Source organism: Peromyscus leucopus, chromosome X (genome assembly GCF_004664715.2).
Source record: "Peromyscus leucopus breed LL Stock chromosome X, UCI_PerLeu_2.1, whole genome shotgun sequence".
Classification (NCBI taxonomy): domain Eukaryota; kingdom Metazoa; phylum Chordata; class Mammalia; order Rodentia; family Cricetidae; genus Peromyscus; species Peromyscus leucopus.
In genome coordinates, this window is record NC_051083.1 from 121,571,384 (window position 1) to 121,598,398 (window position 27,015).

Here is a 27,015-nt window from a genome sequence, read left to right on the forward strand (position 1 = left end):
CTGCCTTGAGGCAGGGGGAAGAGCTTGGACTTGCCTCTACTGAATGTGCCTCCACATGGGATGCCTTGCCTTCTTTAGGGAGGGAGTTGGGGATGGGTTAGTAGGGGAGGCTGGAGGGGTGGGAGGAGGGAAGAAGGGATCTTTGATTGATGTGTAAATGAATGAATAATTTTTCTTAATAATAAAAAAAGAAGGGTTAGATAATTACAATACCAACAGTATTTCTGGGAAATATGCACATCACCTGTATTAATGAGGCAGAGAAAAAAATAAGCTTCAATGACAATTTCCCACTGCCAGACAAGGACCATGGATGGCCCCATGGAGATCCACAGATCTCTTCAACAGAACAGAGAAAATCACTGAAGCACCTAAAGAAAGTTAGCACAGGAAATTCATTAGTTCAGCCTTCCTGAGAATGCATCTTAAATGAGCAAAATACCATTGACTAAACTCCAGAATCACATCACCTTTGAACAAGATGAAGTACTATGAGAGGCAAGGGGAAAATAACTGTGGAATGCATATATCCTATTTAATTCTTCTAGAGAACACATTTTTCTAGACATACTTTAGAAGTGCACGGGACACCAATGAGATAAATACATTCTTATGATCCATTTTAAATGTCCAATTATATGTGGCTAATGGTTAATCTTTCCTTGTCTTCAAATTAGATAGCAAAGTATTAGCCCACTAATATGAAAGACTGCTCTAAAATATATGATTATGAACAATAAGGGGGTGGAACACATATGAATACTGTGATTTTTTAGAAGTTTTTCCTCATTGAGTATTACTTTCATATGACTTCTTATTCAATTTTCTGTAAAAATATCTTCTAAGTTCAACAAGGTCATAATGCTAAATATGGAAATGAAGACAGATGGGAAAACTTGTATTTTAACAGTGACTTTTACTTCCCCAGTATTCTAATATTATATGAGCCTTTTGAAAGCTACAGTTAGCAAAAGTTGAAGAAAATGTGTGAATTCTTACTTTTACTTTGCTCAGTATCCTCATAGGAAGTAAAATATGAACAAATTGAGTTGGAATAAAAGCATTTTTATCAATAATTGATCATAGAATGGATTCTTTGCTTACATTCCACCCTAACCTAATACATTCCTCACAGCTTTATTGTGCTGGCTAAATGGGTTATAACTACTGGTTCACTAAAGTTTCAAATTACAATGTATCTCCAATTAGTATTTAACCATGGACAAAGGCCAAGTTTTTCCCTTATCCTATTTCCATGTACTCCAATCTGCTGATGCACAGGCCCTGGAATTATCAATAATCTTTCATTCAAAATATACCATAACCAAATTCTGACATTTGGATTAGAGTCTGAGTTTAATGAGCCTAATATGTAGTTATTCCTTAGTCAAACAAGCCTATAATTTTGGGAGGTGATTGCTGGATATTATTTTAACATTTTTAAAAAGTTCTTTTTTATTTAACATATTTTAAAAAGTTCTTTTTTATTTTAACATGAAGAAATTATGAGCAGAATGCTCCCACATTCTAGACTTTTGATGAGTGGGAATCAGTGGTTGTCTAACTTGAAGAATGGGAAAGAAAGCTGGCAGCTCTTCCTCAATGTGAAATTCTGCATACACAGTATGGGGAGGGCAAAGATAATAAGTCAGGGAAAATGGGCTAGCACACTGAAAACAGTCCGGTGACCCTCTATTTCTAGGAGAGACAGGTCATACAAGAAAGAAAAGCCACTTTGTCAACATTCTGGTTCAAAGAGTCTGCAGAAGAAATAGGTTAAGGGAAGAAGAAGAGAATAGGAATAACCCCACCAAGCTGCCAGAGCAAGAGGCCTGGGGAAAGCAGTTTTGTTGATATTGCTGGTGAGTAATGTGAAGCTTGTGGTGAAATGAAAGTAATTAAACATCAACAAAGCTCAAATCCATCTTGCACTAATGGCCTAATGAGGAAAAGAAAATGTATTCCCATTTGGAGACACTGACATCGTTCACCTGTTTTGGGCTTTTCCCATATAGCACCGTCCAGATAAGTTAAATGAACAATCATCAGAGGGAAAAGTTCCAAAAAGATAAGAAAATATGAAACATTTTTAAAGATAGAGTTTTTAGAACTTGTCTCAGGAGATTTAAAATAGCATGATAACTATTTTAACAGGTTTGGTTGGAAAGAAATAATTTCAGCAATGAGAAGAAAGCTATAAATAGAAAAAAGTGAAAAGGCTAGAAATGTAGGACATCAGAGATACTGAATGTTTTTAAGGAGTAATCAGATGACTGAATATGGCAGCGAAAGGAATTTTTTAGTTTTTGTGTGCACTCTGAAAGTATCCAAAAGCAACAAAATAAAATGAAATAGTAAAGTCTATAATAGTGTGTGATATCTCTGAGGAACAGCAAAGCACTTAGCAAGGACTAAATACAGTCCCAGGAAGAGACTAGCAAGAGGATAAAGTAGCAGAAATACATGAGGGGAAAACGACCTAGAATGCTTCAAAAATTCAACCAAGCCAATACCGTACATATCTAAGAATCTCAGGGAATGCCAAAAAGGATTAAGAAAACAAACTATAGCAGTGAAGGCAGTAGTATTCATAGCCAAACTGCTCAAACATGAAAGTAAAGTCTAGAGACAACACAAATACCACACACATACAGTACAATAACCCTCAGAGAGGAGGAGAACTTCTCATAGACACAGTGAATCCCAGAAGATAATGGAGTATATTGTCTTTAAAATTCTGGAAGAAACTCAAAATCTGTCAAATCTATACTACATAGTTATAAAAAATAATTCTTCAAAGATAAAAGGAAAACAAATACATTTTCAGGACAAAAGAAGCTAAACAAAAATACTTCAAAATGCAAATGGAATGTTCACTAAGTAAACCATACATTGAAATATGACATAAATCATTTTCTAAGGCTTAAGTCAAACAAAATATGTGACTTAACTATAAAAATATTAAGCATAGCTTCTCAATCAGGAATAAAATATAGGTTTCAAAATTGGAGATCAAGCATTCTACATACAAATAAGTCATGAGTAAAAGAAATATTCAGAAAGGAAGTTTATAAATTCTTTGACTAGAATGATGTTTAATGTACAATATAATGTAAAAAATGGAAGTGAATTTAAAGCAACCCTTAAAAAGAAATTTGCAGCTGTAAATGTCTTTCAAAAAAAAAAAAAAAGCAAACTAGAGGAAATGACATAGGTTCCCACCTCCAGGATCTAGAAAAAGAAGAGTGAACTGAACCCCAAAAAAGTAGGAGAAAGTAATAAAGTTTGGAAAAGAATTCAATGATAAAGATAAAGAAAGGAAATGGAAATAATTGCCAATGTCCTTTGAAACATTAGTACAAGTTTGAACCACTAGCAGAAGTCAAGAAAACACTAATAAAGTTTTAAATCACTATAAAGACACAAAAAGAAGCTATTAATACACAAACTCTCACTGCATAGTTATTATGAAAAATAAAAATGATGCCAAAGACATCTAAAGGATAATGAGGAGTACTTGAGCAACTGAATAATAAAAATAGAAAAAAAATCTTGAACAGATAGTTCTCTCAAAAAATAAACAATTAGACACAGAAACCTCAATAGCATTAGTTATTGAGCAGATGCAAATTTAAACCATAATTCAAGGCCACTATATACACACAAGAGGAGTGCAATGAAAATAACAAAGCCATAAAATGTGCTGATGATTATGTGAGCAACATGAACTCTCCTACACTTCTGGTGGGAGTGTAAAATAGTGCAACCATTTGTAGAAGATGCTGGACAATAGCTAAAGTTCAATTTCTAGCAACATTGTGAACCAATGATTTCATTGGAGGTGTTCGTCCAAAACAAATGAAAATATTCATCCAAAGAAACTACACTCTAAAAATGTTTGTGAAGTTTTACTCATTAAAGTCTGATGTGGGAAATAATCTAGATAGTCCTGACTGCAAATTGTCATGTTCCCGCAATGGACTAGTACTCTCCAACAAAACGTTGTGTTGCTAGCATACACAGAGACATGGGTGAATTTCAAAAGTATCATGAATAGACGCATCCAGAACAAGCAAAGAGCATATAGTGTAATGTTTCCATGCACATAAAGTTCTATAATAGGGAAAATTAACATATGGTGATAGAAATTAGTTCAGTGGTTATTTCTGGTTGTAGTGACTGTTGACTGTAAGGGATGTTTTACTAGAAAAGTAAACTTTCTAGAGTGATGGAAATCTCCTAACTCTTTTTTTTTTTTTGTTTTTTCGAGACAGGGTTTCTCTGTGTAGCTTTGCACCTTTCCTGGAACTCACTTGGTAGCCCAGGCTGGCCTCGAACTCACAGAGATCCGCCTGGCTCTGCCTCCCGAGTGCTGGGATTAAAGGCGTGCGCCACCACTGCCCGGCAGAAATCTCCTAACTCTTAAGAATTGAATAGGCTACTTGTGTGCATTTTTCAAATGGATAAAACTGTCTACTAAAATATCTGAATAAATCTATTATGCACAAATAGCAAACAGCTTCAAAGAGTATTTCATGCTTCCCTTTTGAGGGAGCTGAGTGAATCGGATAAGGGAAGAACAAAAAGCATTGATAGCAGAGACGACATTAGTGGGGAGGACTATTTACTGGAAGATATAAAATGAAATAGATACCGTCTTCTTGTATCAGTGGCCGACAGAGTGTGTGTGTATGACCTGAGTTCAACCCCCAGGATTGACATGGTAGAAGGAAAGGGTCAACTCCAGCAAGCTGCCCTCTGATCTCCACATGCATGCTGTGACATGCGTGCCCCCACAGATGCACTCACACAGAAATAAATGTATACAATAAAAATTGTTTAAAGATGTTGAATCCAGGTCCTGATTCCCTGGACTTCATAATCCAGTGGGGAAAATAAGTATACCAGTAACACAATACGGGTGAGTTTAGGGCTAATGGCTTATGACTGGTTCGACCAGAAAGTATTTTGAAAGTTCTAGGCAGGGAAGAAAACCCATTTGACTGGGTAGAAGGGGCTAGTATCTAGAACCACATGTACTGAAGTCACAAGCACTTAAGTCCTTTACTCAAATATACTTTTTCAACATAATGACATGCTGTCTCAAAATGAAAATTTAACACATATGTAATCAGCATCTCAATGAAGCCACCCCCAAATCTAACTAACAAAAGGCATTTATCTTAATCTTGATTTCTAATGGGTTTTGTATTGTCATTACAACCCTCCTCAAGTTGTGTTTGATATAAGAAACCTGGCAGCCAGACTGTGGCTTTCCAGAAAGTGGGGTTATGGATCTTTCATTGCAGTATCTCTGGTATACTTCAGGACATTACATAGAGTACACAATAAAGGAATGGAAAACTTCCTCTGGATTTAATCAAAGAGACTAGGTGGCTAAAATCGTAATTCTGGAAAAGAAAGAAGGTAACACTAGATTATGTTGACACAGTGTTATGAGTTTTTTGCTTACTGTAAAAAAAAAGTCAATTCTCTCTGACTCTAACTTGGCATTCAAAGTGAAAACAGGAAAGATTTTTCTATAAGGAAGGATGTGATGAATGTGACATTTAGAGACCATATTTGATTTACATTAGGGGGGTGGCTGGGAATTACTCTTCTTCTTCATCAATGCAGTTGTGCCTCAGTAAAACTACAAATCCATTTTTGATGATTTATTTTATTTTTAAATTATATGTATGTATGTCTGTGTGTTGATATGGGCATGTTAGTGCAGGTACTCATGGAGGCCAGAAGAGGACTTCAGATCCCCTGGAGCTAGAGTCCAATGTGACTACTGGGAATCAAACTCACATTCTCTACAAGAGCAGTACACACTCTTTACCACTGAGCCATGTCTTCAGACCCCAAACTACAAATGTTTTACAGGATATTGAACTATGCTTTTTATAAAGAATAGTACTGTATTTGGCATTTACAAAGAAAATGCATGCACATCACGAAAGAGAGAATCCCAGTATGCATTCTCAACTGTGAGTCCTTTAGAGGCTTTGTATATGTCTAAATTACAGCCACTCTCTCATGCAACGAGAAGGTCCTGAATCCTAACTCAGTTCTCTAAGAACAGAGTAAAGCATGGAGTGTGCTGAGGAAGTACTAACTTAGGACAATGCACCTGCAGACTGAAACAGACATAAGGAATTGGAATGGGAAACACATTGAGCCTTGGACTCAAAGAATGCGCCTGCTTTAGTTAAACACATATGTGGAAGCATAGAAATCTGTAGCTGCCCTTTGCCATAATTTTTAGAAACTAGAGGATTTGGTGGTGCAAGTCAAGTGGGAACTGAAGATATTTTAGGTAGAAGGACAGTTCAGCAGAGCAGCTAGGCTTTTGTGAAGGAAGGAAAGTATTCACAGGGAGCCAAGGTCTCCTACATAGAAAGAGATTCAGAAACTGTTACTTACAAATCCCTTTGGTAGTGTTTTATTTGTGTGATTTTACATTCCCACGTTGGAAGACAACACTATTTTGTCAAATCAGACAGTAGCCACTAGAAACAATAATATGGTATCCCCAAACTTGCTAAAATGGTAAGCAGTTTTAAACATAACCATTGTTAACATTCATTCCCCCAAATGAAGCATTATTATGTTAAAATATACATGGGATTAGCAAGCAATGTATAATCATGTCCTTCTGAACAGAATGTAGAGTTGTTGTTTTCATTCTAGTATTAAAAACAGATTTTAATGAATATATATGTATATATAATATATATGAAAGAGTAATCCATCAAATATGTCCATTATATTCATTATATTATATTCATTCTGCAGGTATCTCAACTTCAGACAAACTCATAAAGCAATTTTGTTTTCTTACTACAAACTCCAGGTTGATTTTAAATGCAACTTAATTTGCACATAACTTCTTGGAAACCATTCTATTGTATGCAGCAAGACATAATCATTTTGCCAATCAATAGCACTGCTGAAAAGAAAAAGTAGAGCATATTCATCTTTCTCTCCTAAGATTGGCATCCCTGGAGACTTTTCAGCACCTTCCATACAGGAGGCTACATTTCCTCTGAATGAAAAACATAGGCTACAACTACATGTTCTAAAGATAGGAAGTAAAGAGAGTATTTGGGGTGTTGCTAAATAAGATCAACACATATTGTTTAATAATTTCAGAGAGGAATATATTGATGTTTTCAGTGGCCTCTGTAGCCATTTGTGATATATAATCACTCAAAAATAAGCAACAAACAAACCCTGATTATCTGCACAAGTTGACTGTCTATAAGCCAGGCAATAAGAACTGCAGTATTATAAGATGGCATTTTCAAGCAGTGCCAAGATGACAGACAATACCTCGATGTTTGGATGGAATGAATATCTTAAAGTTCACCTTTGTGTCCCATGTAAAATGGACTGAAGAATTGTTGATTAAAACATTATAACTCAGACAAGCAAGAGAGTGTGGCAGGTAAATTTAAAAGGTTTTTTTTTTTTTTTTTTTTTTTTTGAAAGCTTCTTTTAGAAGTTTGATTACTTGAGTTCAACCCCTCAGAAGGTGGAAAAAGAGACTCTAGTCCACTGAGTTGTCCTCTGGCTTCAGCACAAGCTCTGTGGCACATGTATGTCCACACACATATCATATACATACAGTCACAAAATAATAATAAAAGCAACAAATAACTCAATAACTTCATTATTTCACAAGTAACTATAGGTAAGATAATGATTTTAAATGATGTTCTTAAAGTTCCCTAAGAGAATGAAATCTGCCTTCATGTGCTCTATAATTTGAAAACTCTACATCTATATACTATTTGGATTATTGGGTAGGTATAAGAATGGTCAGTGACTAGAGGTCCATAAGAGTCCCAAACAGAAAACAACATAAAGGGACCTTCAGAAACTGAGGAAGCAGTTACACATAGAGAAGCAAATGGCAGATTGGCAAGGAAAAACAGCCCCTAGAGAAGCAAATGGCCCTGATAAAATATAGTATGTTAGAAATAAGAATAAGTAGTAGACTAAGGGCTGTGTGTGGTGGCACATGCCTGCAATCCTACTAAGTGGTGGCACATGTCTGCAATCGCAGCACTTGGAAGGTCAGGAAAGAAAGGAGGTTGAGACACCAAAAGCCAGCCATAGCTACATAGCAAATTCAAGGCTAGCCTGTGTTACGTAAGAGCCTATCTATCAACCAGAAACAAACAAATAGATAAATGAAAACAGAGTAGGCTAACAAAACTTGAGTTCCTTATATAAGATCATAAAGGTTTGCTTATTCAGAGCACAGCTAAGCTCTGTTTTTTAGCATCTGTAAAGGCCAAATGACTGGCATCAGACTGAACTGGAAGGAAGCCTGGGGACTTAGGGTGAATTTTCTTGTGGTGAAAGTTGTTCAAGTGAGTTCCTTAGAGAGCTTGTAGATGTGACAGTTGGGCCAGTATGCTCTGTACATGAGGATTGAAGTGTTTTCCTATCTGAAGGCAAAGAAACAAACTACCTCACCTGTCTTGGGATTTGCCATTCTTTCATTACATAAGTCTTTCTCCTGCTCTCATTTGCACTGTGCTACCATGAACTCAGCGACATTCTTCTGTCATATCAGGTACTTTTCATATTCTTTTCAAAGAGGAGCAACTAAAGCAACTGCTTCACTGCTGATCTGCACCCTAGCTTGTGGTTCATTCTGGAAAGGAGCTAGGTTTTCCATGAATATACATCTATTAAAATGAGCATGCCTACTTGTAACATTTCATCAGTCAATCTCAAAGTCCTTTGTAAGCATAAAATTGGTTTGTGCTTGAATCTATCCCAACAGCTTAGATAGCAACATGGCCATTTCCAATGAGTAGAGGAACATGTCAGCACAATAATTGATTGGAAAGAATTACCTATGTCACAGACCTTACTCAGCAGAGTATATATTTTACAAAGAGCATGATAAATAGAATTTTTTCAGCCACATATGCTATATTCTAAGTTAGGGGAGTCTGTAGTCCTATAGGATTCCTTTAGGAATCATTATCTGTTACTGTCCATCAGGTATAAACTCTAATGAATCTATTAGAGGCAGAGATTATAAAAATAAACTTTTAAACAGTGAAGAAATCTCACAAATTCCTTGATGATCTTTATCACTAGTATTTGTTTTGGCAGATGTAACCTTTCAGGTAAGCCCTTTTTTCTCTTTTTCATGGGAAGCTCAACTCAAAATAAGCAAATAAATGATGGCCATGTAACATGGCAGATCGATCAAATTGTCCATTTGGGGTTGCTATAGGAGCACCCCAAGTAGTGTAAGAGATCGTCAAAGATATTTGAAAAGAAACCTTGCTAATCCCAATTAATCACATGAACACATACATGCTACTCAGAAGTTGGGGGACAGGGATTGATTTTGAAGAAACAAAAAGATCAAAATGAGCCATCACTCATCTGGACAAAATGCTCTAGTAAAATAAAACACTTAGCTTTACATTTGCTGGAATCCTTTCAAGTTCAATGATAAAGAAAATGAAAAAGGTTTCAATGAAAATCTTTGCTTGATGAGGTTGCTTTATTCAGATAATAAGAAGACTGAAAAAAAAAAGTATTCCGAGAAATGATGTCATGTTTTTCATTTAGTTACGTGTTAAAATTTCCCAGCAAAAAGTAGCCACTGGAACAATTTCAAGCCCCTAAAAGCATCATTGTTTTGCTTTTTTCGAAGAGGTTTGAAAGTGGCTATTGGCTCTGGCAACTTTTCTCTCGCACTTGTTTTTCCACAAGCTGGAGGCTCTTGGGCGTTGGTTCCATTGGCTGCCTGCAGCATGTCTGTGGCCGCCATGGAGGAACACATCCTCTCCCAGTTTCCTCCCATTGTGGACTGCTTATCTTTTGTGATTTCCCTAAAGATACGCCTAACAGGATTCACAGAATTATTGCATGCTCGCCTTTCCCTAGCCGTGTCACCTTCTCTTTATTTCCTGTCACTAAGGCAAGAGAAAATACACTTAAAGCTAATGACAACGACTTATTCTCCTTTCTTCCTACATCAATTCAAATTAATGGTTGTGATGTGTGAGTAGACTTAATGCAAGTTTAGAAGTAGGAACTCTGAATCAATGCAGCAGTATTTTCTAAATATAAACAGCTTTCAACCATCAAATGTACGCACTCATTTTTAGTAACAATAACTTAAATTCTTCCTAGAAGTAACAAAACAAAGGTTTCATTTTTCTGAGTCAAGCTGAACAGCCAAACAGTATGGAATGCAGAGAACTGAGATTCCTTATCCCATCCAGAAAGAAAACAAAAAACAAAAAACAACTAAACAGAAAGATTTCCCCCAGCATTAATTTGTTAATTTCCACAAAGACGTGAATGCCCAAGATTATCTTTCAAATCTACATCCTTCAAAAACATCATTTAAACATCATTTAAATAAATCTTACCTGAATATGACTTCCTTAACAAAGCCATGCTTCTTTATAAAATGGTCCTACCCAGACAATTGCTGTCTACATTTGGAGCAGATACACACACACAGACAGAGAGAGAGAGATCAGAGAAAGTTTAAGGCATATCTAAAGTATTCTCCAAGGTACTGGCCAGAAACATCAAGCTCATACTCGCGGTATAGAGAGATCATTAATGGGCATTAGTGACAGACCATTATGACTCTCACAGATCATTAATGATTCATCGTGTAGCAGTATCGTTCTGGCAGTAATCAGACCATTGCTTGGACGCAAATATAAGCTTGGCCCATACTATTTGCTTAAACTTATTATTTCCAAGCATAAAATGTTATTTTGCCTTCTAGAATTACGAAAAATGGTCTGTAACAGGATCCTTCGGCACATCAGAGGAGCTTTTGGAGCTAAGCTGCCTCATTTGGTAGATGCTTCTCATAAGGTCAGAAATATTGTAGTCTGAAAGGCTCCCCAATAGCTTTTGGGACATAGAAATGGGTCTTTTATTTTGAAATTGAATTATTGATGAATAGAAAATGCTACAAGCAAAACAGACAGTTGCAAGAATTACAGTTGCTCCGGCGTTGGAACACTATGTATAAAAGGTTGAAATTCTACCTCAACTTTCATTTTTTTGCCTGAAACAATACATTTTCATATCAAAGTCCTTTGTTACATATTTAAAGAAACAATTAGCTGCCTAAGAGAAAGCTTTCAGTAAAATGCAACAGAAACAACAAGCAAACAGCATTATTTCCCAGAAAGTACTGAAGCTCTTAATACAAAAATCAAAATTTTAAGGAAAAGCAAAATCATAAACCAAGTTGCCATCCTTTTTGAAATTTTTGCTTGATGGAAGATCCACTATTTTGCTTAAAAATGCAAATGTGAATGGAAATTGAAGTTATTCCGGGAGCAAATGAGTCTTTTCTACTGAGCAGATTGGATTCTCCTTCTGTGTGGCTCTGGGAAAACTTCCCTTGAGTCAGAAAGAAAGGAAATATGTCTCAAGTTCTGAATATTGTCACTATCAATGAATATTGAAGAATTACTGACACCCACAGGGAGCTATATTTATGGAGCCCATCACCCATATTCACAGCTTTATGGAAAGAAAGATTATGTATATTCAAAAGCATTCCATGAACTTACAGATTTTTCCTTAAGCTTCGCTGCTTAATCAAAATTGCCTTGAGCTCTCTCTCCCTCCACTTTCCAACCAACACTAAGAGTGCAACAGCAACAGCTGCAAATGTGAGCCCCTCCCAAAGGGAGCCAGCATCGAGCAGAATTGGGTTAGCTGTATGGATGGGATTTCAGCAGGAGGCAAAGGATGGAGCAAATTTATTCTGCCCTGACATCAAACACCCTGCCCTACTCCCCAGTAACTATCGATAGCCTGAGGACCTGAAAATCAGGATCTCTTAGAACCCAAATGGGCAGAAGAGCTATTCCTTTGGGGGCAGAGTTAAATTCCTGGATGCCTGACCTATGTGACTACAGAGGGAAGGGCACTGTTCTGGAAAGGGCCCCACACTTAGTTTCCTACTTTGCTGTTATTGTTTGGAAATCTATTAATAATTTTTGAACAAGGAACCCTCTTTTTTTGCAGCAGATTCTGCCTAGTTTACAGCCAATTGTATCCCTTATGAGAACTGGTTGTTAATAGACAGTGCTGCTTGAAAAGGTAGAGAGAGATGATGAGCTTCAGACGGGGCCATGGGCTCTTACCCACTGATTACCCTTTGACAGGGCAGTTGAGCTGGTGCTCAGACCACCCCGAGCACAGTTGTATCTGCTCAAATCCCTGTTTGCAAACCAAATGGGATAATGGAAGAATTTAGTCTTCAGTGAACTCTTTACACAGGAGAGATGCCAACTTCCTTCAAACAAAAATAGAAAATCCTAATATGGAGGCAGCGTCTCTTGGCCAATTTGAGAGCTCTTTTAAAAAGGCATTTCCCATGGGACAAAATTAAGTCATCTCCATCTGAGTGGTCTTATCAGGTCTAAACAAGAGGTCTAGTCTTTCAGCCGTGCTCCTTTGAATAGCCCTGTGGGGGCTGCATAGGTCAGTGCAGTATGGAAGGGGTCTTTAGGGATGGGAGCAATTCAGTCATTTGATATCTAGACAACACTGAGATAAACAAAATGAAGCCTGACCCAGAGCCAAATTGCAAGGCAGGTGAATTTTTTTTCTTCATTGGCTGCTATTGCTCTTTTCCCATGAACCAATTCCCAGTCACCAGTGCACTTTTGCTCCTCTTTAGATGCCTGCAACACAATGCTAAGGCTCACTCCTGACCACTTGGCATACCATGTACCAATTACTTGCATTCCACCTCAACCTATTCTCCTAATCGTGTGTGTGTGTGTGTGTGTGTGTATATATATATATATATATATATATATATATATATATATATATATATATACACACACTCTGTGAGTATTATGGAAGAAGGCAATCAGCTTACAAAAAATTACAAGACCTGCCAGTTTTTACAAAGGTATTTTCATCTTGGAAACACAGGTCTTGTTGGCCAATAGGCATGCACTCCAGTACCATGACAAATGGAAAGGATTCTAAGCAACAGAGCATGCACTCCAGTACCATGACAAATGGAAAGGATTCTAAGCAACAGAGTGCCCACTTGGTATTATTTATCTATGTAATGTGTTTTTCAATTATTTCTACATTTATTTATTAATTTATTTTCTAAAGCCACCCTTTAGAAAGTTCCTGGAAAGCAGGTTGAGGCTGAACTAGCTCCTGGCACAGGAGACCACCTAGAATTCTGTAGCCTGCTTCTGCATTTATAAAGTTTCTTCCATACATCCACTAGCTCATTCAAATTCTTCTCTTCTCTGCATACTAATCTTTCAACCTTCTCTAGAAAGACTTTCCTGGGAGGGGAGCCTCTCTGCACCTTTTAACGTTGATTATGGCCTCTTTGATCACAGTGTACCCAACATAGGCTCTGTCAATCCTCTCTGAAACTCGGTTGTACTCATCTGTTTTCATGATCCCTCATTTTAGTGGACTGTGAGCAGTCAGAGGGCACAAATCAAGTCCCCATATGGTAAGCACCATGAGTACATCAGTTCAATAGAGAATAGTGGTATCCTCAATGGTGAGGATACTGGGATTTGGGAACTGTGTGGTTATTATGCCCAAGGGATATACATACTTATAGACTACCCATTGGTTGATGTAGGCAGTGACTGCACATGACAATTTTAATCCCAACAGTCAGTGTCACTCATCCTTTTCTAATGGATGTTCTCTCTCTCCCACCCTCTTGCCCTCCCTAACTTGTTTCTATGCCTCTCCTCATATTCTCCTTGTCAATCAACCAATAACACCCCTCCAAAGTCACGATCCATCATCTGTTCCTTCAGGCAGAATCCAACTAAACAAAAGCTGGCAAATCTAGTTAACTCTCTCTGCCGTGTGGCCTTTAATCTCAGTCGAAAAGGTTGCAGATCTTCAGGCTGTCATTGGTCTGTGGTCAAGCAGCCTAAGTAAGCTTCCTGCCTTCCTGGAGGCCCCAATCAATACTCTGCCCTCTTCTTCCAGCCCAGACACATCAAAGGCAATAATGCCTGAGATTTAATCATTTGCCATTAAAATGGAAAGCAGTGTCTCCAGGTCCCCTTGGTAGTTTAATTGTTTGAAAATGTCTTTGGAAACTGTTATAAACAAATTTGCAGCACAGTGTTTATTTGCTTTGCCCCTACCATTTCTAAGCCGATTAGTAAGAACATTTGGCTGCAAACTGAGCTTCTTGGCTGCAGTAATCCTTCATCAGAGAAAGAGTTAACTGGAGGGGGAGTTCTATAAGAGTATTGTCAGATACATTTTCCATTTAAAAGCATTGAATATCAAGGAATTGAAACCCAATATCTATATAACCATACTCATGGATGTTTACAATATTCTCATAATTTCTAGCTTTGGTGGTGAACCAGATGTCCTTCAAGTGGTGAACATATAAACAAACTATGACACATCCAGAGAATGAAACATTATCCCAATGTTAACAAAAAAAATGAACTAATAAGCTATGACAAGACACAGAAGAAGCTTAGACACTTACAACCAGGTAAAGAAGTGTCGGTCTTACCAGGCTGTATACTGTGTGAATCTAACTACACGCCATCCTAGAAAAGGCCATACTGTGAAGAGAATTTGAAAAAGGGAGTGCTTGCCAGAGCTTGGGAATGGGCAAGGATGGAGCACAGAGAATTTCTTTTCAGACAGTAAAACCATTCTGTATAATGCTATAAAGGTAGCTACAGTTATATGCATGTGCTAAAGTCCTCAGAAGATAGCACCAAGCGTGTGCCCTGATGTAATATAGGGCTCTGAATGACAGTGTAGGCTCATAAATGTATCAGTCTGGCATGGGATATTGTTTTGGGGGTATGTACATGGGGCAGCTTGTATATGTGAATTCTGTGAACTTCTTGCTGTGTGCCTAAAATCATTTTAGAAAGCAGTCAATTTAAAATACAAGTATTTTAAGTGAAGCTTATTTTAAAAAAATGCAAAGTATAGTATGTTTCAGGAGTACATGTTTTCTCATTTTGGCCTCATGATAATTATATAAGATTTCATTTAAAAATTTTCTTTGTTTGTTTGTTTGCTTGCTTGCCTTCTTTCTTTTCAGGTGGGAAAAATTTAGCTAACATCTGACAAATGTGAAGTTCTTGTCCTAAGCCACACAGCTAGCAACTGGGTGAAAAGCAGTGAAGGGTTTTGAAGCTTGCTTTGTAGTTAAGCAACAAACCTTGGGAAGTTTCTTCCAACACAGAGTCTTGGTGACTCCTTCTTCTCTTCCATAAAATATTTTCCAGGGAATCCAATTTGAAACCCATCAGTACTGAGCAAGTCATTCATTTTCTACAATACTAAAGTGTCCCAGGGAGAAGAGTCATGATGATCAGAACCCCCCACCCATCACATCAGATGCTTTCTTGCTACCAGGAGCTGTATGGCTCTCTTGTTTTTGCTTATGGTAGTAAGATAGTAAGCAAGTAGATACCCTCTTCCCTGTGAACACAGGTGCTTGATTCGGCAACATCCCACTGACTTTCCTGCCCACCACCCAAATTCCAGTTGGTACCACTGACTGACATCCTGAGATAAGGAAATCCCAGGTGCTTTCCTGTACATATCTAAGAACAGCATATATTTCTCTCTCTCTCTCTCTCTCTCTCTCTCTCTCTCTCTCTCTCTCTCTCTCTCTCTCTCTCTCTCTCTCCTCTCTCTCTCTCTCTCTCTCCTCTCTCTCTCTCTCTCTCTCACACACACACACACACACACACACAATTTGGTTTAAAGAAAAGATAGTAAAATTTGAATAACAATCATTTCTTCATTGACACTTATGCAATTAAGTCAGATATTCTTATAAATCCTTAGTGCAGTACCTAGCACCTTGTGAGCAGTCAATGAAATTTAGTCCTTGTCTCATACCCTTAGTCAATTTTTGCTCATTCACTTATCTCCTCTGCAATCTCACCATTATCCTTTTTGACACTTTGGCAACAATTGTTTTTGTGAAAAAAGATCAATAAGTAAGTAATCCACAGACATTAACTGAGTCTTTATACTATAACTTTTGTCATGTTGCAAGAATTATAGATATGGAAAATATATAAACTTACAGAGCCTGTGGTCTACATATGGAAAGATAGACATGAATATAGTTTGTATCATCCACAATCCAAGAAAACAAGGGATATATGCTGAAGAAAGAAACAGGATCTAAGATGTTGCAGACATGGTTGGATTTATCTAAATCAAGAATTTCACCAATTCCAACTCTCATAAACAGTGGCTTTGTTGACTGCTCTTGCCTCAGTTTTAAGAAACCAATATGAGATAGTGTCTATAGAACTGGTACCAGTGCCTCTAAAAAAAAGAGCTGACTAGTAGCCCACCTCAGATGCCTTGCAGAGTCTTCTCATATATTCTGCTAGAGGAAACAGCAATATAGTGAATGCTTTTATTCCACTTGATTCTGCCTCTGACAGAATACAATGCCAAAATTTGTTAGGAATTAATTCCATACACATCCTAATCATATGCCTTTGTACTTGATGCCTGGACGTTTAAAAGGTACTAGGTGTGTGTGTGTGTGTGTGTGTGTGTGTGTGTGTGTGTGTGTGTGTGTGTATGTGCATGTACATACTCACATTAGCAGTAAGGATTGTTCTATTTTGCAATTAGCAAAAAGACATCTTATTAGCAGTAAGGACATACATATTTTGCAAGCAGGATGGGCGAGAGTTCACTCCTTTCACAATAATATGCAATGCAGGAAAAATGGAAGAGTTAACTTGGTTTCTGCAATTCCTCATTCTCCCAGAAAGAACCAATTAATGGAGAATGGCTTCTTTCTGTGTTTATAGCATCCCCTAGTGGACAAAAACTATATGTCAATTGGAGGCTGAATCCCTTCCAACACTGATTTAAGAATTCACACACACACACACACACACACACACACACACACACACACACACGCGCGCAAACTATTGATGACAATGGCCCCACTGAAATAATCGTCTCTATGGTTTATATTTGCAAACATGAAAAGCATCTCCTGAAGGAATTATAAAAAAGATGAGTTGTTTGGCCAAGAGCCTTTTTCTGTGTGAGAACACACTTGGCAGTCTCTGAACCTCTAATCATATATAAACGGGCCCTGTAAAACAGTAGCAGTGACAGTGGGCACGGAAGATACTATTATGCTGGTGCACATTGAAGAACTAGATGATGGGGATTTTAGTGACCTAGTTCAATAAGTTTGGACTTTCTACTAAGGACAATTGAATTTTACTCCATAAAAGGATCAAACTGTTTTCAGAAAGGTGACCTGGCCTACAGTACAGAGAATGTGCTAAGGTGAAGGTAAGAATGGAGAAAGGAAACTCTATAAGAGATCCAGGGTTATGGTGTGGCCTGCCCCAACATCCACCCCATCTATAATCTGCTGGAGCATGTGAAGGGACCTGACCTGCAGACCCAAAGCTGCAGGATCTCTACAACATAGGGCAACAACAAGGCATCCAGGAAGAGTCCTAGTGAGGGCCCAGCATCCATAGTGTAGTAGAAACCAGAGGCCTCGAACCAGGCCAATGACTCTTTACAATGAACACTGGCAAGTGAAGATCAATGGACAAAGGGGGTTATAGTGTGACTCACTGTGTCACACTGCAGCTTCCATGATGGGATTTTTAATTTTCTCCCTTTTTATTTTTTTCTTTTTTCTCTTAAATTTTGTTTTATTGGAGGGCTGCAGGGGCACAGGGCAGTTGCAAAGGGACAGGGCAATGAATAGGATCAAGATACATGATGTAAAACACACACAGAATAAATTTAAAAGAGAGAAATAAGCCGGGCGGTGGTGGCGCACGCCTTTAATCCCAGCACTCGGGAGGCAGAGCCAGGCGGATCTCTGTGAGTTCGAGGCCAGCCTGGGCTACCAAGTGAGTTCCAGGAAAGGCGCAAAGCTACACAGAGAAACCCTGTCTTGAAAAACCAAAAAAAAAAAAAAAGAGAGAGAGAGAAATATAGATAGAACAGTTGTAGTGACACATGCCTTTAATCCCAGCACTTGGGAGGCAGAGGCAGATGGATCTCTGTGAGTTTGAGGCCAGCCTGGTCCACATAATTTCAGGATGGCTAGATACACATAGTGAGATCCTTTCTCTAAAAAAAAAGACTCCATCAAAGCCTGGGACACTGTCTAGATAACTAGTTCTTCTACCTATAAAGAAATTTCCATGAATGATTGGCTCTGGGGCTAGGGGGAGGGCAGGCAGTAATTATTTTTTATTGATATCTATGATATTTTATGTGGAAACACAATGAAGGTGGGATCAACCCTTTAGGTTGACCTAGAAGCATGTGGCAAAGTAATGAAAAGTGTGGTCTCAGCAACCACACAAAATAGATCTGGACTTGGACTCTGCTCGTTGGAAGCTACATTTTTCCTAAACCTATTTTTTTCATCTCTTTCTACTTCAGTTTTCTTCCCTGTGGAACGAATATAAATTTCTCATCTCCTAGTGTAGTTGCAAAAGTGTTATTACATAATGCAAAACTCCTACTGTAGTGCCTTACATAGTAAGCACTTGATAAGGGTTAGTTCCTTCTATTTTCCTCTTCTTGGACAGTCTGCCCAAATCAAGTAGTCTTTGTGAGATGGCTGGTATATACTCTTTCAGTGCCTCCCCAGACTACTGTAGCCATGCAGAAGAAAAAGCTTCTGTTCAAGGTATCTAGTAATTTCATCTATGTGCTTTCCTGTGAATAAAAGCAGAGGCCATGCCATTGGAAATAAACTAGGTTCTCACGTCCTAGCATGTGAAACTGCCAGCACTCACCAGCATGCAAGGAACCTGGGACACTGCCGGCAATAAAAGGACAGGTGGACAGGTGAAGGTGGCCCAGTCAAGATGAAAGGCAAACGCATTTGACATTGTGGGAAGCCAACATACAGGTGGTTCAGGGAGGGAGCCCGCAGGGCTAACCATGGGGCAATTTCCTGAGTTAAATTGCAGCAGCTCACAATGGCAGGGTTTCGGATACTTAGTATTTTAAAAATGGCAAAGCTCAAGTCTTTTTTTTTTTTTTTTAAGCAATCTATTTGCTCTAGAAATGGGGATTCTGGGACTTCATTATAGTTCTGGGCCTTGGGAAAACTGGAAGGAAAGGAAAGGAAAATAACTCAACTCTATGAAGGAGTCCTCTGTTACAGGGCTGGGCATCTAACTCATTAACTGGCCTGAGTTGGGAGGCTGGAATCAGAGAAAGCATTCCAGAGACTGAGACATGATGGAAGAACAGGAGAAAATCACGGAAAAGAGTAACCATTCTATAAAGAGGTAGAATCCAAGGAAATTATAAAAAGCCTCTGCCCCAATAGGCTCTTAGCTCCCAGGAGAGAGACCAACACACATGCTTGGTTGTCCAAGAACTCACTATGTAGATCAGGCTGTCCTCAAACTCACAGAGATCTGCCTGCCTCTACCTCTCTGGGATTAAAGGTGTGTACCACTACACCCAGCTCTGATACTTAAAAACTAATTACTTTGTGCCAGGGTGGCAAAGGCATGTACAGATGTATATACACAACTTAGCGTTGGATATACTTATAAGGGATGGCCGTGACCATGATCTAGAAATATTAAGTCTGAAATATGAAGAGGGAACTAGACTAGTGTGACAGGTTCTATAGTTATGAGAAGAGATGGTAATTGTAAACTTGGTGGTGGGGGACAGAGATAGATAAGATGTGCTCTAACAAGAATGTGTACAGCAAGCTGAGAAGGATGGTGATAAGCACATGAATCTATCACTATTGGGGGTCATTGAGATGGCTCAGCAAATAAGAATTACCATAATTACCATAATCAACATCATGGCAATTGTTGTCAACACACCTGATGCATTTATTATTTATGCTATTTTACAAACAACAAAAAGGGGGTGCAGAGTATGAACTGTATAAGTTGTTTCAGTTTACTCAGTAGCTGAACCTAGAATAGAAACCATTTAATAATGCAATGGATATTACATATCACCTATGATGGTTCATATTAGATGAGAGATTTCTCTACTCTCACATGAACCATGAGACAATTAGATATAAGAAATGCATATTGCAAGTTAATGCATATTTATGTTTGTCACTCAATTGAAATATATTGCTTGTGTATACTGACAAAAATAAATAACTCAAATGTAAGATACTAGATATATATTTATATAATTTATACATAAGCACACACGGTTAGGTAGAGGTGCTGAGGGATGTACAAGCAGGCTGGAAATGGTCCATCTCGAACCAACTAAAGACGACTCACTATCAATGACCTCCCAGAGTTCTTACATAGGCTGTCTACTCTCCTGAGCCCTGCAGCTGGGCCTTTCCACCTAACACTGCCTTCAAGTGTACAAACCCTTCGCATTATTTTGGCCAAAGCACAGACCATGGATTTAATCTGAAATATATTTTTGTGAACAATTTATTTTCCAGACATTTATCCTCTGAGGCTATTTTTCACCGTCAAGAAAAATCAGAGGTATCTGTGTTTGAATCAGCACCTTCCATAACTCATTTTTATTGATGATTGTTTTATAGCAGAAACATGAAAATAATCTTAAAATGTGAAATATGTACCTAGGTAACTGACCATATTATAGGTTCCTTCATTTTTCATATTGTGTTTATGTTTTTAATCCTGTTATTCATACATTGGATATTTACTGAGAGCACACTGGATTCCAGGCATAGTTCTATGCACTAAGAAATTGAAATATGTATTCAATTTTTGTGTTGTCTTGATTTTTTGTCATTTTCAAAGTCCGAATGCTGGAAGGTTTTCTTTAATTTTCTGTCTTACAGTGACTTAGCCCCTGTAATGGTTTATCTTGATTGGTAACTTGATTGGATTAGTAAAAGCAACCCTCTGCAGGTGTTGCTGGGGGCATTTCTAGGTGTGATTGGGTAAAGGGGCCTCTGAACTGATGGATTAACAACATAAAGCTAAAGGTAGTGGTTGAAGGCTACTTAGAAGTAGGTAACAGGGGAAGTACCCTGGGAAAGATGCATTGTTATTGTCCTCCCCCTCCCCCCAGCCTCTCTCTTTTTCTGCCCTCTGATTAGCATGTGGTGAGCAGTGCTGCCCTGCTGTGCCCTCTCTACCTCACCTCAGGCTGAGAGTAACAAAGCTAGCCAACCATGCACCAGAGTCTGAAGTCATGAGTCCGAATTCTTCCTCCTTTAAGTGGCTTCTTTCAGGTATTTGCCACAACAATGAAAGCTGCACGGCCACTTGCAGGAGAAGGGAGGCACTGTCAATGACTTGGGTTCAATTATCAGATAAGAATATAGCTATAGCAAATATGGGAGGATTTCTTTTGTTGTGGAAATGATGGCGCAGCTCTGGAAGTGCTTTTCCATTTTGATACTTAGGATTTGCAGAGTGCAGCCATCAGAGCATATCTGATTCATCAAGACTCGGCCTATTTGGAATGCATGAGCTTTAAGAGCCGAGTTCAGCTGAAAATAAACAATGCCAAACAGTAAAAGTCCTAGAGCATTTGAGTTGAATATATGAATCCTACAATCACCTGAGCCTTTCATTTCTGTGACCAAATCTGTAAATACAAATTTTTCTCTCATGAAATGGCTCAGGTTAAGCTGAGACCCAGTCTTGGTGATATACATGGAGGTAGCCTTGAAATGTGACCTGGCTGACAACACTACCAAGTTAACAAGGCAAGTTTGGTCTGTTGAGTAACAGCAGCCAGGGCTGAAGAGATGGCTCAGTGGATAAGAGCACTGCTGTTCTTGTAGAAGACCAGAGTTTGGTTCTTAGCTCCCACATCAGGTGGCTTAACACTGCCAGTTACTCCAGGGGTGATCTGACACCTCTGGCCTTTACTTGGCACACACATAAAAATAATAAAAATACATTTCCCCCTTTTTCTATGTTTTTTATTTGAATATCATTGCCTTTTCTTTTTTAATTTTTTACGTATCAGCCACGGATTCCCCTGTCCTCCCTCCTCCCGACCCCCACAACCCCATTTAAAATTATAGCAGCCGTCTTACGAACTTAGACACTATCAGATCCTACTAGTCTCCAAATGGTGCTCTTGTGTTAGAATAGGCTGCTTAATCTGTTTTCTAAGGAGCTAATACATTGTAACTCAGCCTTCTGGAGGAAAAGGAAGAGGGGGAGGACTTGCTGCTAGCACATAAATGAAATTCTGTTCTTAGGTCCTGCAACTCACAAAACACAAAGACCTCTCATCAAAACACCAAGTGATTTCTTAGTCAATCAACTTTATCAATATTTACTGTTAATAATAGATTACTAACATGCAGGCCTACAAGTGATTATTGGATAGAATAGAATCTCATTTACTTGTGTTTCTTCTAATCAGGGAGTGTGCTACATATATATATATATATTATATATATATATATATACATGTATATATATTGATATTCTGCTTAAAACTGGAGAAAAAATCCAATACAATGCATGCATTATACATGTATTATCCATTAAAAAGCAGGTTGTATAAGGACATGGGAATTTGTTTGGCTCTTTGTTGTGTTCTCAGCATAACATAATAGATAATACAGAACAGATACAAGTACCACTGTCAACTTGGTTCACCTGACTCCTTTGCCTTCCTTTCAGCCATGTCAAATGTCTTTCCATTTCCAGGCTGGCACTTCCTTCCTTCCTCTTCTCCTCAGCTTTTGCATCCCAATAATGCTGTCATCTGAAAGTATTATTTTCAGTCTATATAGGAATGCCTCTTGTTATAACTTCACAAGGTAACTGACCTTAGACTGCTGTCCTTTGAAGGGTGTGCTTGCACAGCTTGCCTCTTTCCTACACTGATTAAAATGAAGCTGCTGTGAAACGATTTTTGTGGAATCTAGCATATATATATATATATATATATATATATATATATATATACATACATACATATATATGAACAAATGTACATGTGGATATAGTATAACATGAAGAAAAGAGAAGAAAGGCTAAATATATGGGGAAGAGGAAGGACTCAATGCAATGGGAAGGAGTTTTGAAAAAGGATATAAAGCTAATTGTGCTTCTAGTTTTAATTCTGTCATGTTGCTGGAGGGCTTCTCTCCAGGTTCCCCAAGCCCCGCAGTCCCACAATCCACTTATAAAATAATCACTCAGACACTTATATCACTTATAAACTGTATGGCTGTGGCAGGCTTCTTGCTAACTGCTCTTTTATCTTAAATTAACCCATTTCTATAAATCTATACCTTGCCACGTGGCTGGTGGCTTACCAGAGTCTCTACATGCTGCTTATCCTGGTGGTGGCTGCAGTCTCTCCCCTCCTTCTTCCTGTTTCCCCAATTCTCCTCTCTCTTTGTCCCGCCTATACTTCCTGCCTGGTCACTGGCCATCAGTGTTTTATTTACATAGAGTGATATCCACAGCACTTCCCCTTTCTTCTTTTTTTAAAAAGGAAGGTTTTAACTTTAACATGGTAAAATTACATATAACAAAACAATTACCGAGCAAGAATTATAGTTACAATATTAAAGAAGATGTCCTATCTATCTTATATTTGTGAGTTTAAGGTTTTATAGCTAACTTATTTTTTATCATAACTGAGGAAATTACGACTATCTAGTCTTCAACCACATCAAAGACCTGAGAAGGAACATAATGGTACCTGAGAAATGGTAGATGGATGCAAGCAACTTTCGGGAATCTTGCAAGAGTAGACCAAGACAGCTGACAGCCTGGACAGTCACCTAATGTTTCTCAGCATTGTTGGTGCATTCAAATTGGCTACAGGCCTAGAGTATCTGACAGACCATTTTTAGAAGCAGGAATTTTAAGAGACCATCTTACCCTGTCTTGGCAGAGTACAGTGGTCGCTTTCCTTGTGTCCCGCTTGTCCAGAAAGGACAGCATTGCATTTGTACTGTCAGCCATCAAGGCAAGGGCAGTTCTTTGCCCAGTAGGCCATTTTGTGCCAAAAAGACAAACTTCCAAATGGAAATGTCTTAGAAGCCCAACATTCTCTCGGGATCAAATTGGTGCAGCCAGGAGCAATTGTGTCTCACGTCAACAGAATTCTAAGTTATTTAAATGCCATATTCTCCAGGTCTATGAAGTGTTTGAAGATTACCTATCTATCTGAAATATATCTATGTATACCTAGAAGACTTAACTAACATGGCTACAGATATGATTATCATAGATGACTAATTATTAATCTATTTTTTAATTATCCATTACAATTTTAAATGAGTTATATAAACACAACACCTCAAACAAGAATAGAAATATATATATATATATATATATATATATATACAGTATAACAAAATTAACTTCAAGTTTGCATCAATGAACTAAAATTTATACCAATGTAAAACATTTTAAACAAGTTGTTCTTTAAAAGTAGGTTCATTAATCTACCCTTTTATCTTATCATCTCCATATCCTCCTATATATCATATCCCCTTTTGTTTTTTAGAAAGAGATCACATTTATAATCAACCTGTTTTAAATAAAAATATTGGTTTTTCTCTGTCCCACACCAGAGGGCTCTTCTGATTTGGGACACAAGAATCACTTAACCATTTTTTTTTTAAAGCAATATGTCTGGGTTTAGAGGGGGAGTGAGCCAATTCCACCTCTAAAGCCAGCTTGGTATATTTGGGAATTTGGGCGTAGCATCTCTTACTACTTCCTGCTGGAGGGGGGCGCTGTATCTTATGGGGACGCAAAGAAAATTTTAGACCTATGGGGTAGTCCGTGAGGCTGTATTGTGTGAACCAGTTGCCTTGAAACCGATCTGGATGTTGGATCATCTGGGCCATGGTGTCATCGGAGTCCTTTCAGGGGTCTTGGCTGGTGAAACCTGATGTATCTTAATCTGGAACAAGTCCATAGCCTCTGGTTTTCTGTGAAACAAAAGCAGAACCTCTTTTCCAAAGTAACATATCCTTATATCCAAATTTTGAAGTCAAGGTACCTTTAAAATATACATTTTGGCATAACTCAACAGGTTTTGTAATCAAATGTTTTTCTTTAGTTATGAATATCAAAGAGAACATAATCCAGATTCTCTGTGTGGTAGCCATCTTTATGTGGCTTATGTTTTATATTACCTTGAGCCTTGAGCCTATTGCTTTAAACTGTACCATTGTAAGCCTGAAACGGCGCTGTGGCTGCTGGCTCCGCCCACTTCAGCTTCCCAACATGGCAGTGGTACGTTTTCCGCCAGCTCTGGGAGTCATCAAGTCTCAGAAATAGTGGGTCTAAGCTTTTATCAAAGCAGCGTGTAGCCCAGAAACCTCTTTTTTTTTTTTTTTTTTTTTTTTTAAATACTAGTAAAGACTAAATCTACCACACAGCTTAATGTGCCGCTGGCAGATGCCTCATTTCCGCCATACTGCCGGTCAAACGCACCCGCCAGGAACCCGCCAGTGTCCAAACTTGCGTTTTGTCGCATCTAGCTGCCCGTATGAGACAAGAAGCAGGAACCTGGTTTTGGCTCTGTTTAGAATTGGTTATTAAATATTCTCAGGTTTAAGGTGGAAACTCGAGCCGTTGGGCGCCATTTGTTGCTGGAGGGCTTCTCTCCAGGTTCCCCAAGCCCCGCAGTACCACAATCCACTTATAAAATAATCACTCAGACACTTATATCACTTATAAACTGTATGGCTGTGGCAGGCTTCTTGCTAACTGCTCTTTTATCTTAAATTAACCCATTTCTATAAATCTATACCTTGCCACGTGGCTGGTGGCTTACCAGAGTCTCTACATGCTGCTTGTCCTGGTGGTGGCTGCAGTCTCTCCCCTCCTTCTTCCTGTTTCCCCAATTCTCCTCTCTCTTTGTCCCGCCTATACTTCCTGCCTGGTCACTGGCCATCAGTGTTTTATTTACATAGAGTGATATCCACAGCACTGTCATATATTTTTTGATAGCTGAAAAGTACATAAAAATGAATTTAATACTGAAAGTGCAAAATTCATTATGAAGCTTCATGCCTGTTCCAACTGTAGGGAAGTTCACTGAGTTGTATTGTCTCATAACATAAAGTGAAAGTTAGCGGTGGAAGGCTACCTTTATTTTATTTATTGTCTCTGCATCTGGTTTATTTTGGTGTACAATGTTTTTATTTATTTGCAAGTATTTTTAATAATAAATTTTATCAAATTAAAAAAAGAAATAAAGCATTGGCTAAATATTAGATTGGTTCACCGTACTTCAAGTTTTGCACAATTTCTTTGTGCTAAACACCTATGAGTTTTTCTTCTGGGTAGCTAGAATTTTTGGTTTACCAGGCACAGCATATCTTTATGATCAACTCTAGCTTATTTATGGTAATAATGGGGAAGCAAAGACCCAGAGAGAGAAAGAATGAGAGTATTCAGTTAACATTATGGTACTTTTTGTTTAATTGCCCTACCCCTATTCATATGTTGATGTCCTAAGCCCCAATAGCTCAGAATGTCATTGTGGTTGAGGACAGGTCTTTTTTAGGTGACTGGGTTAAAATGGGGTCACTAGGGTGGGCCTTAAGCCAATCTGACTGGAGTTCTAAGAAGAGATTAGCATGTGCAAAGATTGTGGATGTATGCACATAAAGGAAAATCCATCCAAGTCTACAATAAGTTCTGTAAACTCCGGAAATCTCAAGGAAATCCAACCTTACTGACATTCTGATCTTCCATGTTTAGCCTCTAAAACATCCAGTGTTTTATGATGGTAGCACCAGCAAACACATATAAGGGCATTCTCATCCTTTATATAACTTTTGCTACACATTCCTGCAGACCAGAGAAAAGACAAGGCAGCTCAAAGCCACAGTTTCTGGAAGCCCTGGGCAGCTTCTCTCTTCCAGTTGTGCAGTCAAATTTCAAGCTGGATAAGCCAACTCAGCCAGTGCAGCTATGTGGAGGGCATTAGGAGCCTTACTGGGCAGCCTGTTTGAGGCTGGCCTACTGTAGTATGTCGGTTGTT

The 27,015-nt window shown here is 38.3% G+C and overlaps 1 protein-coding gene across 4 annotated transcripts in view; it reads right to left on the minus strand.

Annotated features, from left to right (window-relative positions):
• The window catches only part of Fgf13 (fibroblast growth factor 13), a 514,465-nt gene that overhangs the window by 104,563 nt on the left and 382,887 nt on the right, over window positions 1-27,015 (minus strand). The window contains exon 1 of one of the 4 annotated variants that reach the window (XM_037199074.1): window positions 10,419-10,633. The exons of the other annotated variants lie outside the window; for them this stretch is intronic. Coding sequence (XP_037054969.1) covers window positions 10,419-10,446 — 28 coding nt within the window. The 5' untranslated portion in view covers window positions 10,447-10,633. Of the gene's footprint in view, window positions 1-10,418; window positions 10,634-27,015 lie in introns of those variants that run through there. 4 annotated transcript variants of the gene reach the window in all.